Source organism: Spodoptera frugiperda, chromosome 8, assembly GCF_023101765.2.
Source record: "Spodoptera frugiperda isolate SF20-4 chromosome 8, AGI-APGP_CSIRO_Sfru_2.0, whole genome shotgun sequence".
Taxonomy (NCBI): Eukaryota; Metazoa; Arthropoda; class Insecta; order Lepidoptera; family Noctuidae; genus Spodoptera; species Spodoptera frugiperda.
Window position 1 is genome coordinate 10,700,573 of NC_064219.1, and position 20,198 is coordinate 10,720,770.

General features: G+C 38.6%; 1 protein-coding gene across 1 annotated transcript in view; it reads left to right on the forward strand.

Moving 5' to 3' along the window:
- Positions 1 to 20,198, forward strand: part of LOC118275404 (homeobox protein homothorax) — a 120,812-nt gene that overhangs the window by 13,672 nt on the left and 86,942 nt on the right. Inside the window, exon 3 of the mRNA XM_050695671.1 lies at positions 19,656 to 19,804. Within this exon, the coding sequence (XP_050551628.1) occupies positions 19,656 to 19,804 (149 nt within the window). The remainder of the gene's footprint in view (positions 1 to 19,655; positions 19,805 to 20,198) is intronic.

A 20,198-nucleotide genomic window follows, 5' to 3' on the forward strand; every position in this document is an offset into this window, starting at 1 on the left:
AAATGTTGTTGCAGTACACAACGATCCGGTTCGATAATCCCAAGTGAGGAAGTGTCAATGGTTGCCAATAGGTAGCCTTGATCTTAAGAGTGCGATTCAGTAAAGCCGAGCACACCCACGTCTTCATTAAAACCGATGGCTTATCGGTAAAATCGATCTCGTTACGAACAATGAAACTCGTCGAAACAAAAACTGGCCGAGCGGTAAACGAATACGAGAAACGTAATCGGGGCGAACGTCGCGCCAAATAAAATAAAACCTCAATCAAAAATCTAAAGGCATTCGGTATCATAACCGGAGCGGTGCGTCGACCCGGCCGCCATATGAAAACACGGACCGTGTGGGTTACACGCCCGCGACCAAAAAAAAACAAAAGTATAATAATGTAACGCACTAAGTATCCGTCTTAAAAATACGCCTCGATCTCTGTTGCGCGCGTCGCGGCATTAACGCGTCGGTGGAGCGCACATTGCGTCGCTGCAAACCGGACCGAAGGCTTACCGGCCGAGGGTCGAGAGTCGCGGGCGGCTGGCACACGACTCCGCGCCGCGGAGGGCCGCAGGGTGGAGGGCGAGCGCGCGCGGGCGGCGGCGGTGATGGATGGCCCAATCAGGCGGCGTGGCGGTGCCGGCCGCGCTAATCGAGCAGTGTGCCCCGAGAGCCGGACGCACACAGGCGCGCCGGCTCGCACACACGCGCCCCGAGCACCGAGATGAGGCTTCGCCGATACCACCACCGATTACACGTAAAAGCGCATCGAGAACCTTTTCGGAGATAATACATAATACGCTCGCTCCGAGCCCAACTCGCCGCCACACACACCGCCACGGGCCCAGTAGGTAGGTCCGGTGGAAAATCGATGAAAAACAGTCGAGACGACAAAACCGGGGGCGGTGTGCAAACAAAACGGGCCTTCATTCGATGAATAACGCCGTATTTACGTCTATATCCGGGCGGGCGGATCGATAGCCACCAACTGTTGTAAACAACCGTACGAGAGCCGGAAAAAAACGGCGAGTGCACGCCACCCCCGGCCGTGGGGCTATTAGCGGCCACGTGACTAATTTCGGGAGCTGTCACGAGCAGACCTGCGAGCACGTGGACCCGCGCCCTCCAGCCTCCCAGTCGCGCCGCGCTCCTCACCACCGCCAGCCCGCCACTCGCCCAGCGGAGACAGGCCGCACTGCTCCTCTCTGCCACTGCGATCACCTGCTCCACAAAAAACACGGCGATAGATCACGAACAACAATTAATTATGTCCCATCGCCCGAAAGAGAGGATCTTTATAAATCAACGGACATCGCATTTTATCCTTAAGAGACCTTTCTCCGACTAATCCCGACAGAATTGAAACGAATCTAATGAAACGGGGATACGTCCAGAAAAAAACAACGCCACATCGAGATGCCCTACAATCATTTTAACTTTTTTCCGACGTTCGCTCTCGAGGCTTATGTATTTTTTTATTATTTTTAATTCTGTCTCTGGACTCGTGTTTTTTTCTACTTTTTTGTTACCTTTTCATAAATATTTTAAAATCGGATTCAGTCGGGGACAAGCGAGGCGAATGGATTAGGATTTAGATATTTTCGGGCCGCGTAATTTATGCCCCTCTTTGTGGAGATATTATGAATGATGAGATATGTTGTATAGATGTAATGTGCGCTATCGCGACTTGCGGCTCTATCCGGCGCATTCCGGCCTGATCCGGCTCGATCCGGGTCGGCACTGCATCTAATAGTTTCCGCTTTATATCAGCTATCTTGATTTAATTATGTTTGTTTTCCTTCAGCCGGAGACGATTGATGCGCACTCATTAGGTCGCATTGTTATCCGAATACAATTGAGTTTATTTTAGAAGTTTTTATCGTCAGCTCTCATTCCGTACGCACAGGCCAGATGTTTGAATAGTTCAAATAATTCTCAGGGCATTTCTTGATTTTTATTGTAATCCAATTTTAAAGCGATCCCATTTAAATTCCTATACAAATGATCCCGACCATAAAGTACCGGCAGCTATTCCAAATATGCGGCCCGTTTAAAAAGCCCTTAACGAAATTATTAAAGTAGGTAACAAAAAAGGGTCAAGTCGATGATTTACCGACGTCAATTCTGACAGCTCGTAGTTTTGTTTGACCAAAATTATAGTAATTTGATAAAAATACCCATCTACTTAAAATAAACGTTCCGTCAAAAAAGTTTATGATGGAAAGCAGGCGTTTTATAATAGATACACTATGCCAGGAATGCTGCTCATACTCTCGAATGATTGAGATGATTTTTTAAAATCCCCAGTAGCCATTTTTATCTCGTCTAGTGAGTTAACTGATCTTTAATTCCGTCGCGACGGCCGGTACACAGATATCGTGATTGTTTTTATTGCAGTTTTGTGAGGACGGCGCGGTGCGGCGCATGTGATACTGTATCGCATGGAGGATACAGGCCAGCGGAGTGGCCGCGGCCGACACGCGCCCGCCAGCCTCTCGCCGATAACTTTTTGTCAGTTAACAATATTTTTGCATCAATATAAACTCAACTTTTTATTCATAAGCGGCCGTTTCGAACGTTCAAAAATAATAATGAGTTGGATATAAAAATCGCGAATTTATACGAGGTCCCCAGCCCACGGCGGGGCGCGGGCGCGGGAGACTTAATATGATTTCTTATAGCGAGAACTCCTTATTAAATAAACTTTGAAAACGAAAATTATGTCCACCGTACGCGGACCGCCCGATCACAATAAAAACTCGGATTTGACAAGATTAAAATTGTAATTCAAGTTATTTCTGACGTGCGTCTTATTGCTTTTTCGCTACGGTCATTTTTATTATATTATTTTTTTAGTAAACGTCGAAACTCGAAACACGTAACTCTGATCGAGGCATACTTAATCTGTATAAAAACTGGGATACATAAAATAAGATATACAAATAATTTAAGGTTTATGCCAAACGGGCGATCAAGGATACGACATTTGTGAAAGCAGATACTTAATAAAAATAAAGATTTTATAATTGCTTACTATGCTCATCTCCTCTGAGTAATTTGAGTATACGGATTATAAAATAAATAATAAAATAAAATATTGACACTGGCATAAAGCGCACTCCGCCGTCCACTGTGACACTTCGAATTAAAAAGAAAAAAGTGTCATGGCCGCCTTCGCGCTTTCCCGCCTCGCTGTCAATATCCATTCTGTCCACGGAGCTCGCAACTCAGATAAAAATACTAAAGGGTTTTAAGTAAATAATTGTATAATGTGTGAATAATGTAATCTTCTCACGGGAAATCGATGTTTATCCGATTCATGTCGCTGTCATTTTTAAATATCACGTATATTTATAATTCAAATGTATGCGGTATAGATAAATTTTCCATGAATATTAAAATGTTTTTTGATAGGTTTCGGGATGGTGTCTTAGGATGGTTATTTTCCCACAATTCGGCGGGGAGTGCCGGCGGCTGGCAACACCGGGCCGCCATTACTGGAGATTACGCTTAATGTAATGTGTCGGTGATTTGAAATAATCACGCAGATTACCTGAACGTGGCCGCTGTGTAACTATTTAATCAATACCTAACGTGGGCCGGGTATTTATGGATTTACCACGTCGCTATCTGTAATTATATGTGTGCACTCTATTAGGACCTAGGACATCGCGGCGCCAACCGGCTTGTTAGAATGCTACGGACCGTGTCAGTTTCATATAATAATTGAATGGAACATAAGTAATATATAGTTATTATTGATAGTTAAGTCATAAAGATACTAATAAAGGGTAATAAAACCAATACATTTAGAAGAGACCTCAAATATAATAAATAATAACAAATAACTACACTAAAGAGTTAAGTATTTCAAAATGTTGAAACACAACCTTTAAAGTTCGCACAAAACCCCAACCATATGTCAGGTTTGAACCGAACAAATTCGCTAAACATTAATCTTCTCAAACCACAACCGCGGCACACAACTAGTTAAGGTTTTGAAAAAATTGTTGAAAAGTGACAAATGCCCAATAAAACGAGAGGTAACGAGACTCGGCCGTAATGCCGCGGTCGGGTACAAAACCACAGCGTGTTTTGTCACTAAAGACGGACAGACAGACAGCTTGTTGTATATGTATTTCAATTATTACACATTAGAGGCACCACTATACATTGAATACTTTAAATTCACCGAGGGAAGTGGAAACTATCGGTTTCTTTTTCTTCTCCTCTAATAATTTCGTTGCGGGATCCAAGACAGTCATTCATGTCCCTGGGACGCGCCGGACTTCAGTGTTCCGGTGTTTTCATAGTTATATCTACTGTAGATCCTGGCTTACAGGAATTGCAGCGGTTTGGGACGTCGTGGTGGGCTTTTCCCTTTCAAAAAAATTAACAGGCACAAGTTTTGTTTAGCTCCTTGACTGCACACGTCCTAAATTCATCAAGAGATGTTTAGTTTCATAATTAGGTGGTCACCATTGTTGGTCGTCGAATCAGCAAAATGACTCATACAAATTTGACTAAACAATAGCAAAAAACATAACATTAATTCTATTACTGAGAATTTCGATTTCCTTATATCCCAGAATAGCTTCTAAAGCTGAGATATCGCAAGAAAAAACTTCACATCAATTTATCTTTGGCCTCAAAAATTATTAACAAATCTTCTGGAAAGGACTATGAAGATGGTAACTTGTAAAAGAGTTTGTCTATCAGATGGCAGGAGTTAGCAGAACTGACATTGGTCTGTATGGAACTGATGACGAGCATCTATAAGCTCAACAGGTCTCCCTACGACATACATAGGCGGACTAGATTGACGCGTCTGATGGGGAGACTGGTTTTATCAAAAACTGAGTCAACGGGTTTTTGTCGGGCGGCGAGCTACCCTTTGTCCGCAGACCCGAAACATGTAAAACTATTTCCGATAGCTCAGTTCAGATTTGTAAAACTGTCTCCGATATGCCAGTTAGATTTGAAAGAATAAGTACAAGTAGTAAATGTCTACTAGATATGTTATTAATCCCAAGCGATAAAGGCCATCTAATTAGTAACCCGTAAATAGAAATCCAGGTACTGGAAATTTCTGTGTAATGCCTATCGGGTTACCGGGGCTCCATCTTGAAAAGCAGGAGTAGGAACGGGTGGTTTTTAGTCAACAAGAGTCTGATATTGCCTCTCATCACCCAAGGCGGGAGAAGTCATTGGATGATTTTCCCCCTCAAAAACAAAAATGCACTGGGTATTACCATGTAGTATCAAAAATCCTGATGGTTTACCAAGTCTAATAACCATATCATCGTTTGTTATAGGCCAGGAATCCCAGATATGTATAGCTATTATATTAATATATTTCACCTGCTTAATTTTTATGTCTACCTGGTACTCAAACTAGCCAAACATTAGTTTTGGTGTAGGTAATAAAAGGTGGACTCCGTATCTATTTGAGATATCTGAGACGTTCCTAAACATAGGTACACTAAAACAGCTGCTCGTAGAAAGTATCTAATCCTCGGTGACAGCGCACCTTTAGTCCATAAACTGAATTTATTGAAACCTGCCACCTAAACGAATGGGTGCCAACAACATTATCAACCATGTAACATACACCGACATACAAAACTAAAATGTATGCACACATACGAAATAAATAATTACCCAACATATTACTCCTATTCAAAATTACATGGCCTTAGGTGGTGTGCATTTCCAACAGCAGTTAGCCAATAGTAGGGATAATTATTTTACCATCGATTTATCGACGCGTACCGCTACTCGGCGATAGATGGCGCTGTCGCTAAACTATTACCCGCGAGGAAATTATTGCTTATTACTTGGCAACATTAAGTAATTTCAGAGACTGCTCGCTATCTCTTTACGATTTATGATTACCTAGTACTTTTATTATAATGAATAGAAGATTAGAAAGGTAATTTTCAATGAGAGAATTATTTTAATAAGTTAGTTAAGTTCATAGATATGTTTAGTTATCGCCATATCTTATTTATTTTCGTATTTGATTACTAATTATTACCAACAGCACACATACTAATGCTGGTATTAATTAAAAGTGAAGTCACCAAGTGCTACGATGACTGACAATCATTAAATACCTCCGTGCTTATCTCACTATCTTGCAATTCAATATTTACTCCGGCGAATAAATAAATAGCTAATGAATCAAATAAACTTCCTACATTTAATTTTATAAACAAACTAACTTCTGCCAGCGTATTTGCAGGCGTTTCCCTGGGATAAAAAGTATTCATTGTTATTCTAGACCATAATCTACTCTTGTTCCAAATTTCATCCCGAACTCTTCAGCTGTTTTGATGAGATTGAGTAACAAACGCATAAACTTTCGCATTTATAATACTAGTAAGATGAGTGACTCGACTGGAGAGGTTTTGCCAGATAACTACAGTCAGTAATATACTAAAGAATGGCGATACGAAGTGACTCCCACGTACAAAGAAATCTTCCTTAGCCACATCTCGACCACGGAAACAATCAGACGTCGGTTCGCCCGTAGAGCATTACAATATAGCGGTTATAATGCATGCCATATTCCGGGTCCGTAATTGAACATCGTATGCAAACGCGGCGCGCGCCCGCCATCTCTCCAATATGTATGCGCGCCTAGTACTTTCGTACCAGGCAGGTGGACTCGCCCTGTTTATGTTATTGTTTACATATTGTTACCGTTTATGCCACCCTGGTATGCTATGAGGAAACTAGCTAAATATGTTCGGTTGTAAATTTGACGAGTAGCGAGACACGTTCACTCATTATTTATTAAATTAAAAGAAAAACAAAATGAATATAACTGCGTTGATTTAGACGTGTTTTATGGTGACATGTATCGCAATGAAACTCGAAAATAAAACTTATTTATGTGCAACGTTCTCGCCACCATACGATTTCGTACGCATGATGCAACAATTTCTAGAAAATCGTACACAAACAGGAATTATTCCCACGAGAACTGCCTCGCCGAAATTACTGGTGTCAACTTGAGACCTAACATGGTAACAGATAGCCGCGCTCACTCACAAAATTAACTTTCTAACCTAAAAACAGGTAGGTTCCACGAACATCATTTCTAGTTTACCTACGTTTTAATAAATAACGTTTAAGTACGTCGAGATTATCTAGATAGCGAGTGTGAACATTGTCAGTTTCGAAGAAGTTTGTAGATCATTAGAGAGGCCACATAAATCACTGCGATTCCGCATAAATTTACATTTTAAAGACGCGACGCGACATTTGCGCGGGCATCGTTTAGCACTCAATAAAATTAGAACAAAAGACGGGCGCGGCCGATCGAGCGACGCAATGCCATATACATGATGAGCAGCATCGCGACCGATGGAATTAAATAAATTAAACGTAAGTGGCAACAGTCGCTGCATCTGTACTATTTGTCGATACTAAACGGTTTAAACTAGTCACTATCGTACATATTTATATTTATTGAGAATTTCAGTGTTTTACTTAAGACATTTATGGCTGTGCTTTTATGTTTTATGAGGTATCAAATTATCTTCAATATAATTCAAGCTTCTGCTTAATTTGATTCGTCTATCAATTAAATAGTTGTTTACGATCAATCTACAGCAAATTGATAGCGCAGAAAATTTAATTTACATCTTTGCCAACTTCATAACAGCACAGAAAATTGTTTAATTGATGAGCAGCATAACTGATTGGTCTTTAACAATTAGCTGTAAAGTGCTCATTAACTACCGCCAAACATTTTCATTCAATCACCTGACTTTGATTCGCACTTAAAATTCTAATTGAGTTTAAAGTATCGAGAATGTGAGTTTATGCTTTTAAACGATTTAAAAATAAAATACTGATTTAGTTCACGTGGCGAGAATGTCACTCTATTTAATTAGTGCACATATTTTGAATATGGAATGTCTAAATTGAATTCTTTTTTAGAATAGATTTGAATAAGGAATGCCTGTTTGACTAAGATGGATGTGGCGGATGCCAGAACGTTATATTACGTTTTAAATAGTGTCAATATACTAAAATCTCGTCATTCCGACAAAATTAAAATCTTTGTGTTGAATAGAAGGTTGTTCACAAGTGCTCATGGCCATAAATATTCGTAGAATACTAGATTTATGTGCGTTTGTAATGATTACATTTATTCCTTTGTGCTGATTGTTGGAATGCTAATTGTCAGCAAAGTTTTTTCTTCTATTTCCTATCCTAGCTTTATTATAATAATGATAAAAGGCATCGCTCTCATTATAACTCTATAATTGGTGCGTCAAGACCAGAATAACATAAAACACGAGGAGATCGTCCTTAAAAATATGCAGCAAAGCCATAGTTAAGGTCGCAATCGTATAAAAAATAGGGCCATAAAATGCATTACAAACGCTTATTGGTCGGGCCGCACATAGCACACGATGCTAAATAATAGGGAGCTTAATTAACTTGCCCAGTAAACATGTTCCCTTGAGCCGAGACCAATTACTATTTGGCCAACGTCACCGTCTTATTACGACAAATATATACGGTTATTTATGTCCACAAGACGCGCGACCAAAAACGCACATCAATCGCGTCTTAATCCGGGGATTATTTGCGAAAACTGCATACGACGAGTTTATTTTCGAGTCGTATGGCGCGGCCGTTTATGACGCGCGGCCGAGTGACAGTAATATTTGTGTTGCGTCTGATTTATTCGGTGCGTACCGCTCCGTCGCGCGGCTATCCGACGCGTCGTAAAGCGCGCTGTTTACGGCGGCGGTGCGTCCCTCAATTAGACGCTGCAATGCGAGTAGATTACAATTTGATGGGTGACGACCGGTGACAGTTGCACCCGTCACTATTCGTGCCACCCGCCAAACATTTGTGATATCATTTCGTATCTTTATACCTGTTGGCTGGATCGAAATGTTCCGGGCGCATTCCTTCTCCACTGTCACTGGGTTTAGTTTGATCTTGATGTGCAATAATTTTGTTGATCGAGTCATTTATATCCTTCGCACTCTCAATTTGTTGATCTCACGTTGAATTTAATTCTGACTGTTTGACCCATCATATCCAGAACAATCCTGCTTTGTTTCAGAAGTCAATTTATTTCTACATCTATTAATACTTCAATATCTTTGTCACCAGAACTCTGATCTTTTCCTCAAACGAAAAGACAATCAAAATGACATATACACCCTTAAGATTTTGAAACCTTCCAAAATATTTCTTCATCATTTTGACCACAGTCATGATGCCTACCATAATCAGCCTATTTTACAAAGACCACCAGGCACTAAGTCTGTCAATGAAGACTTCCTCCTCAGACCTCACAATTTGCAGCACATATTTTTAGACTAGAACCTAATTTTTAAACCCAATCACGAATCTTATTAACAAGATGGATTACATCTTTATTCTCAAACCTCTTATGTATTCAGATAGCCACCATTGCACTTAATATTTCCTCCGCGTCTTAGTTCAAATAACAATTAGCTCAGCATTTAGCATTCAGCTCTGCCTAGACGGAACTGAGCTAAAATCTAGGCTGAATTCAGTCTAGATCGGATTAGGGCTACCTAACTGTACCGCGGACATTGTGAATGAGTGTGTTGTCATGTGTTCGGTGAATGCTAATTTTGGTGCTGTCGAAATTTGGTGGTCAGTAAGTCGTGGGAATGTTGAACTTAGTGATTCTCCATTCACAAATGCAATTGTTCAATGTGAAACCTTGGCAAAACAAGTCGCTGCATATTCAAATTCCTATATAATTGAGAATTAGTTGTACCCGTCTCGAGTCCTCTAAGTAGACGCACAGGGTTATCCCAATGATATTTTAAAATGACAAATAATCATTTGTCGTGCAAGTTAATTAAAATGCAAATTCGCATAATAATAGAAACACTTAATTTAATTTTGAAACAACACCGTCATTAAAAATATTAACTCGACAAACTAAAACATTATTTTTGACGTGTTTAAAGATCACCTTTGATTGGAGCCATTTTATTTTCGCGTCGTATGCGATGGTATCGTCACTTGCGCCGGCGCACGGAGTATCGAGTGATCAGGACCGGACGATGACACCGCAAGCTTTTTGATAAATACTCGCTTTTTTGTTCTTTTAAGTATTAATTTACGTGTTGTGATACCGAGGTATATCCTTAGCCAACAACTGGTTACTTGAAGGTAACATCATTCTGAGTTATTTTATACAAACAAATACTTCTCGGAATTATTACAGCTCATCTTTGAAACAAAATTAATGAGCCAATCTCTTCGTCATTGATACAATCTTTATAATTAAAAGACATGCCATCCTAAACACGACATTATTCACGTTTTAAATCCCCAACAAACTGAAATCAAGCCAAGAAACACCGATCTTCCATCGGTAACCATTGTTAACCAAAAAAACCTCCTTATTAATCACCAACACGGCGGTGTAACGTTACCAGGCGATCATGAACGGCCGGTGTTCATAAATACGGTGTATGAACGGCCTCACACAGCGTTCCTTGGATAAATGCTGCGAGTGTATGCTATCCTAGTACTCGGGACCGGTCGTGTAGGCGACTTTTGCCTTTTGTTGCGTTTAAAATAACAAGTTTTATGTTGTTTGTGTCTATTAATATTTAGAATAGATAAGGCAACATAGAGATATATGCATAGAGCTGGAATGTCGAGCTAGGAAACTAAATTGTCCTAGGTAAATCTTAGGTAAGTCGTAGGTAAGATTGATTTGCATGTAGTTTCTCTGAGACACGGTCTGTCTGTCTGTCTTTCCATTTAAACGTCAGTTTATATTTCAAACATTACCTGTGGACTCTCTAAATCTCATAGCTATGGAATTTTTGTGGTCAAACTTAATCCTTTTTTTTGGGACTGACTCACTTAATCTTTATTTACCTTTACCCTTCCCTAATACACGCCTCAAAACATAAAATGACCTCATAAAAGTACAAAAGCAGTTAATGATAAATCTTGTATCAAAATTCGCTTAGACCTGTGCCTACCCCAAACACATAAAACGGATAGGTGCTCAATAAAAACACAATAAAAAGGAAATTCAAGTTAACTCCACCAGCCCTGGAATCGCCAATCAACGGATACCTACTGAGAGCATTTAACCCCCTGCCGCCACGTCAGTTTTTATTGTCAGTCCGGCCGTACGGCTACAGATTTATGTCGCCTTGATTTGATTGGAAATAGCTTTAGTTAATGTTCAGTGTAAATAAAGACGTTTTAAATGTAATAAAATTACCTGTTTAATGCATATCGTTATCGATATTTGTGGGATTAGCATAATCGAGTTGTGTGTACGAGTACGTACGCTGTAATTTTTTAATTAAGATTCTCTATTAAATTGGCTTTTACTTCGTTCCTGATGATTTTTATGCTTTCTTGGACACTTAGTTAATTTTTATTTGCAATTTACTTAAGATTCTTGTATCGGTAAAGTAGCATTTTTTTAATTAAATAAATCATTTAATGTTTCTTTTTCGAATAGCATCCATGTTTCCATTTCAATATAGGTAGTTCTCTTCATAACCAGTGTATACTATGTTCCCAAAGTAAGTAGGAGTATAACCACAACATGTGTCACCGTGAAGTCACTGACAGAAATAACACGTCCAAATAAAGATCGCCTTGCAACCCGTCGACAAGAATGTAGAGAACACGGCATTCCATAAATATTCCCTTTTAAACAACTATCTGATGACTCGATATACATTTCTGGCGATCTAACCTCCTTAGTACTGGGCCAGCAAGATGCTGGGAATCCAGACGTTCCAACGCTGATGTATCCTCCTGATACGTCCAAGATACCTGCCCACGTTTATTAGCATTACTTTTTATTAAAAAAATATTCAATTGCACGATGAGTCCTCCGCAATTAGCCCTCTGTTGAGGTATTCCTAAAGTCCTCAGATAAACATCTTCACTTTTTTTTGTGTTGTAGTAATTTGCAAACGTCTGTTTGTTTATCGCGTTCCGTTATGTCATGTCTTGTGGCTCTTAAATAATTTGCTCAACCGTTATAGGGATAAAATATTATATGTTCTTTAGTAATATCTTCTTACCTGAACTGTCCCGTAATATACTGTATAGTATAGTTGCTATCATTATGATATTTGTTTGTTTCAACCACGTCCGAAACTAAACACCAAATACCCGCAATAAATCACCGCCTCCATCTATAAAGACATCACACATCATTATATTCAAATCAAATCATTCACGACCTGCCAAAGAGGCACATCTGTTTCACAAAATATAAACTCGATTTATTACCATATTAATAAAGTCGCAAATCAAAATCGCATTATGCCACGTCAAACGCGATCAACCCCTTATGCGTTTAACCCTGTTTAAGCATGCACTGATCTAACTTAAAAACCCAATGCATATTTTGTCGTCAAACGTTGCGACTTGTCGCGCACTTGATTAAAAATCACGCGACTGGAAAATTGAAGTTTATGGCTTTGTTATGGTGATTGTGACTTTCATTGATGGCTTTTATGTACTTTCTTGATTGCCAAAAGTCAGTTAGCGAAAATATATCCGCCAACAGTCGAACATGGCTTTACGCAAATTAGTTTTTTTGATTGCTCTTAACTTATGAGTCAAAACGAATAAAATTGATAGATGAAAGATAAAATAATCTTCTGCAAAAATACATTACCAAATCAAGAGAACCGTCGGAAGTAACATAAATATGTCTTGAGAATCTCAAAAGCACAATCTTTTAAGTAGAATTTTAAGACGTTACAGAACGGTCCGAGTCGAGGATAAGCAATAAAATACGACACCTATCTCGCTCGTATCGGCTTTAATGAAAACCGCCCGACTATCTGCGCTCAAAATCCGGCCCTCTCTTAGTTAATATATGCGATTTTTATCAGCACCCACCCGCACCAAAACGACTCTACACAGGGTTAAAAATATGCAAAAATTGCCGCCCCGGGGTGAATATTAAGCAATGTAATTTTGTATAATATTCCGCAATTAAAATTCAAATTGAAATCAATGCGCGAATGAACGGCCGTTACGCGTTTTGGGGCGCCCACGAACCCACGACTGTAGGGCTGTAGGACTGTAGGCCTCCGCACCCGACACGTCTGCTGTTTACTATATTAATCCTTTAATACGTGCGGTTATGACTAGGGGTAACTTCACCAAGATTATTGACTTAAACTCATCAACTGCCCTCGTCGGAGTTTTCATTCATTATTGAGTTAAAAGAATATTGTGAAGCTAATCTATGAATAAAGCGTAAACGTTGACGTAGTAAGTAATATAATAACCGTAATATAAAGCGAGTCATTAACTTGGAACAACTTGTAACCCACAAACGGCGGGCTGAGTTTTACAACTAGACAAGCGTCGGTAATATCGTAAACGCTAGACGCGAATCGTTGTAAATTCAAACATTTAGTGTGTACAAAATATTCGTGAATCGTCTCCCGAGTTACGGCACACTTAATGGTCCATAAAGGCACCCCATAACTTGGCTATCAGGAGGATAATTCCAAGTGTTATTCCCTCTTAATTGGCCGTTCCGGGCGGAATCGTCAATTTGAGATATTAAACTAATTTTCAATGCTGCGTAATCGCGGAGACGTGATCCGTGCCATTGTAAGGGTTCACTTCGAATCGTAAAAACATTTTTTCCCGCCTCATATCGTTATGGGAGACTTTATGCGTTATATTTTGACGTTTTAAAGCCTTTTACGATTATTGGTATTCTTGTAAATACGATGTTTATATACGAGATTCCATTAAAATAATACGTAACGAGGCATCGCGACACTCATTTTTTAATAATCGGTTAAATACGTTTCTGTAATCGTTTGCATTTCGTTGGTTTGCTCGACTTTCTGAGAGAAAGTGTGTGTTTTTATTTAAGTTTTTGATGTGTTTTTAATATATTCACATTAAATAATAACCAATGTCTGCGCATTCACAGCTAAGAGACTGTCCTTGCGTCGTTAAACTTTAACGTTCCATAAAATGTTGCAGCTTCATGCTTTCCTTTGGAGTGCCTAAACTCACTTTTGACCGCAAATCTTTAATATATTTACTCCAAGCACTTAACATTACTTTCTCACAAAATACCTACAAATTAATTCCAAGTATTATAAAACTTTATATTTGTCAAAATATAAAAGTCAAAGTTTGAATACGTTACTTGTCATATAAACTAAAATTAAAAACTATATTTCAGTATTTTAAATACTTCTAAACCTACAGAACGCCTTTTAAAAAAAAACAAACAACTAAATTTCACTTCTTTAAACACTTTTAAATACTACAAAAAACCTTTTAAAACTCTCACCACGAAAAACACATCATCAAAACACCATTACATTACACATATTTTACATCATTTACCAGCAACGACTCCAAAATTCAGCAATTTTCGTCAATATTTTCCAAAAAGCAGTTTTCCAGCAGATCATGCAGTCTGTACCGTAACGAAGCTGATTACAGCACAATAAGACAGCGCAGTCATCAAGCCTGCGCTGACACGCTGCGTTTCATATCGCTGTAATTAAGCGTACGGTGCGTTTTCAAACCCCGCGCCGTTCGAGGGTTGGCTTTTGTCTTGTTATAGGGATGTCACTTATTTTGCCAAGTTTTATTATGTTAGTGTGTAAGGTTTTGGAAGTTTAATTTTGTGTTTGACGGGGTTTTTAAGGACTTTATGTCGTTGGAACATGAGTACGTGTTTTCTTCCCAATCATTATTAGTACATCATCGTCCTCATACATTCACAGATGAGATTTGTGTGGTAAACTTATAAAAAAAATTACCAAAAAAAATCATTCACCAATAGCCTTTTACCACTACTGACCAAAATCTCTTCTCGCATGGAGAAGGCTTGAGCATTAATCACCACGCTTGCTCAATGCGGGTTGGCGATTTCAAACTTATAATTAGAAATTATAAGTCTAGGTTTCCTCACGATGTTTTCCTTCACCGTTTATCAGTAGTGTCTAAATAATCTTAAAAAGTTCATAACTCGGAAAAAGTCACATTGATACTTCCTGTTGGTAGTTTCTGAAACCACTCCTCTCGTAGTCTCCTTTTAAACCTAAGAACATGAAAAATCCCAAACTACTATAAAACCCTGTCATTGACTTAGGAAATTAAGAAAATCTGGACAATTATGAGTAGCCCCACTTTGTAATTGAGTATCTAATATACACAGGTCTTTAAACACCAGATTATCACAGCTGTCGTATAAACAACAGCTAATTATCACCAAAAATATTCCCTTAAGAGTCCAATCAACGCATTAGACACGTCACACAAAATCTACCAATCGATCTTATTAAATAAATTCCATTTTCGAATATTGCATTCCCACCGTTCCTCATGCAATGTTGACAAACTTTATTTAACAAACTATTTAAAGGAATATGAACCTTAGTACGTCTCAATAAAGTGGTGTTTGACTGCATAGATATCCGAGTGGCAATTTTAATTAGCCCCCGGCTTCACCCCGCCCCCCCTTATGGCTTAGATAAGGGTGTTTGCAAATAGGAGGGACTGCAAAGAAGCCAATCCATCAAATCGCTGAACGTATTACGACACCGCGGTTGTCGCCCCCTAGTGGTGGGTATGTCGATGATTTTGCTATCGATAGTTTTTGGGAATAAATTCTTTGACTACTGAAAAGTATGACTTCTTGAATAATGGATATAGATTATTATTTCTTTATTAGGCTATCAAGAATTTAGTTATATTCATATAGAAATAATTATTGCTTAGAAATTAAAAAGCTAAGTGTATTTAAGTCTCCTTAAAATAGAGGACAGTTTACCCATTACTCTGATTTGTTACTACTATTTCATTTGGTAAAAAATAATAATACAAATTGTTGATCATCTAAAAACATAAATAAAATCTGGAAGTGAGGAAAATATCGATATTTCCCACGCACCCCATCACTAACACGCGCGTGCTTCCATTTGATTGGCGCAACTCGATAGTCCCTGCACTCATTTGCGCCCTGCACTAATGTTGGTAACTCGATAAATCTCCGAGGAGTGTCACCGACAGAACCCGAGGTCTTTGTGCGCCTCTAATGATGTACAGACATCACTATTGTAAAACGTCCACGTTTCCATTATTTTTGTGTTTTTGACAAATATATGGTTTATGGTTCAGATCATTTCTCTTTGATGGATTTTTCACTGGTCAGGCAAAAACCTCTTATTGAGTTTTCCGTAATCGAATTTTCTCAATAAAACCAGATCGATTTATTTAATGGACAAAATAGCCATTATTTAGATTTTATCGCGATTACTTGGAGAGAAAACGTAATATGTACTAAACCAGGAATTGAACTATCCACTACGTAAAACTTCATCTAAATGCATCCAGCAGTTATGGCGTTGCGACAGAAAATATTCATAGCAAGTACTAGGATTTTATACCACAATATAGATGCTAAATATTTTCACACGTATAGAACATTTTCGCTTTTCTTTTTTCGTAACACAAAGCAGCCAAACCACAGCGGCGCGTGCCCCAGCCGGAGGGTCGCGGATTCGGTGTCGGGTTGCGGCAATCGGCTTACAAACGCCATGGGAGCAAACACCACACCATGCAGGATTAGTCCTAATGAGCAGTTTCACTTGTTACGCCCGATATGGTGGCATGGGACTTTCGGGGGATCAAATGTTTTGTTTTTTTTTACCTAGGAATATGTCGCCATGGTGTGAGTATGTCTACACACATATGAAAATTAAAACCCATTAGTAAGGAAATCAACAGCGTTTTTTACATTCCTTCATAAAAAAAAAAAAACACAAAAATGAAGTAATACAATAAACTTCAAACTCCTATAAATTCAAATAACACCCGTATCAAACAGATATTATCGTTTAATCGTAAAATAAATCCTAAAGAACCATTTTATGAACTAGTAAAATTATTTCTAAATACGACTCGAGTCCATCATCACATAAAAATTAGAGTGACCACGATAACTTTCAGCTATGGATGTAAAATTCCCATAAAACTCCATCCATAACCGATATGAAGTGTCGACTATAAACTGATAATATGGAATCTACTAACAGATCGTTCATTTTACGATTTCTTTCAAAATTAGTTAAAATATACGACTCCGTGTTATTTTATGTTTCTATTACAAGTACTAGGGAAGCAGTTACTGTGAGAGCTATCTGTTTTATTGATCGAATTGGTCTCGATGTCTTGATTAAGTAAGGGACGTGAATTTTAAAGTCGAAAGTAAACATTATTATGTTGTTTGGTTTGCTACAAAAACTGTTGACACTATCATTTAAAATATAATATTTTATACAGTTTCTTATCAATAACATGTTATTAAAAACACTAATAATATATCTCATAATTAATATAAGTAGTGATGAGAAACTACTGACATTTAAAAGCAATTTTTAATTCGATAAAATTAACTCGATAAAAGCCGTACTCTTGACTTTTCGCACGCATATCTGTTTATGTTTGCGTTCCTCCATTTGAGGGTGTATTAGAAACATTAGGGGTAGGTGCGCATGTGTGCGTCGAGCTAAGATGAATTAGGGGATTACAATACTGCATCATGCAACTGCACTCTGATTTGGCACGCTCAAACATATACAGGATGACTACTTGTTTGAGTAATTAAAAATATTTTGGAAAATTACAATAATACATTTTTTAAATTATATTTTATAAACGATCTCTTGTTCTATGTACCGGTTTTCCAACATTAATGAATCAGATAAATTCAAAATCCTAATTTAACAATCACGCAAAAAGTTTTCCCGATGAAAAACCGCGTACGGGCAAACTTTTAAAACGTAATTTTAACAAAATAAATCTCGGTACACGTATAAAACAATTACACAGACAATAATCCCGTTGTTTTTGTCAAACTGGAAGCGTTTTATTGTGTCTTCTACACCCTATATCGCGCTGGGGTGGCCACGCAACATCGAGGGGCGACGGGTAATGGCCTAAGAGTAATTTTATTACTTTGCCCCTATTACCATCACAATGTGCATGCCACCGGTCGAATGAGATACGCACACTCGATACAGTTGCCCCGAGCGTTGCATTTCGACGACATTCATTTTTATCGATAAATGTTACATCGTATACTGGACAGCACTATTTTAAACCAATGACATAGACAGAACTGATGTTACAGTGCTCACAAAAAAGCATCGGAACAGGTTCGAAATGGAGGATAGAAATTGGTACGAGCAGCAAATTCCGCTTTTTATTATTAACGTTGTACAAAGCAACAAGGAGTACGGAAATAAGACGCTCACACCTCGCTACCTACTGATTCGATTTGTTCCTGCTACGATGAATATTTGATACGGCTCAGTGCACGCTAATTTGTTTATCCTGTTGCCTGCTTCTGCTCTCCTGGTACCTGTAGTACAGAATCCAAAATTATCCGCATGTTTTATGCAAAGCAAAAAAAGGCAGACGCCACTTCTGTTTCGAATGGAAGAGTACGAGTAAGCAACCCTTATAAAATGTCTGATGAATTTCCACCGACAACATGGGTTTGCTTATAACTCTGTCGAACGAATCGACAGTAGGGATTTTCTCTTATCTGAAAAAGTATTTTTACTTGTGAATTTTATTATAACTAATATAAAGACATCTTATATAATTATTTCCCATCTAGAACATCGCTATCATCATCAATGATCATGACGTAAAACGCATATAAGAAACACAGTAAGAATTAATTAACCGTAGGTACCAGGCAGATAGGAATCGGCGGTATGTCAGGTGATTAAATAAATACAACTTGGCGTTTCTAATTAATATGCCAGGCGCAGTTTGATAAGACGCTCTCGTGTACAAACGGGACATCTCCTGCGTTCGCTAACTGCCTGGTACCCGATTAACACGTTGTTATAATTATGTGAAATTTGTCTTGTTTGTACGTACGTGTTTCTTGCATTCGCATGAGAAATATTCATTAGTAGATATAATAATATTTATTGGAGATAAATGTTCTAAATAGATCATCTTAGTTTCTAATTTACTTAACTCTGTAATATCTTACAAGTTATTTGTTGTGCACAGTATTGAAAACAAAACACAAACTTAGCATGGATGACTGGATTCTAAATAAATACCTTTGTGGCATAATTATAGGTAACAACTGTACTAATTCAAGCCGCTATCAGAAATCAATAAATATACGTAATAATTAATGCAAATAAATGAAAATGGCGGAGGGCCGTTAGTTGGGCGTGACCTTTGGGCCTCGCTCGGCACTGCAGCATGCAGGTACGCACTGGCCAGCCTCGGTACCGTGGCAGATGCATTAGCCAATTTGACCGCCGCAGCCAACTTGTATCTAGTTGCGTAACCCAATCGGAAATTCCATCAAATTGACTGCATTTTGTGCAATATCGTACCTTCTTAATGGGTGGCCAATGACATGGGATTTAGAAGCTAGCCATGTTTAAATTTAACTTGTTTGAATTTGAAAACAACCACATTCTTTATTTATAAGTCTCAACTAAAACGGGTCTGGTTATCCTCTAAATTACAAACTGCAAATTGCGAAAAATTCAAGTTAAGAAGACGTTATTGCATGGTCTATTGTTAAGAACTAAAGTAAATTAGACTAAGGTGCTAATCACAATTATTATCTGCAGGTGATGCGAGCAACGCGAGTATCGGCTCTGGGGAAGGTACTGGCGAGGAAGACGACGACACCAATGGAAAGAAGAACCAGAAGAAAAGAGGCATCTTCCCGAAGGTGGCCACCAATATCCTCAGAGCGTGGCTGTTTCAGCACTTAACGGTCAGTATACAGTTACAATATGTTCAGAACACCATCTATTTTTGTTGAATGTGTGATTTTTTGGTGGTTTTGTCATTACAAATATGTGATTAGGAATCTTATGTCTATGTGTCGATGTAAAACTGATAAATGAGCTTTGGAAACATTCGTAAAGTTATCACAATCCGTCCATGTGATCTAATTCGACTCGTCCCCAACACCAGCCTCCATTATTCATCCTAGTTACCATAGAATGAGAGAATAAACAACACCAGAAGCTGCCTACAGTTCCCGGCAAACTGTAACTAACGAAATCTTTGTACCCCAATGAAAATTTTATTGGTGGCAGGAATTTTTAATTGAAAAGCGTCGGCGGTCGGCCGCGGCGGTCGCGTCACGCTCAATGCGCCATTGT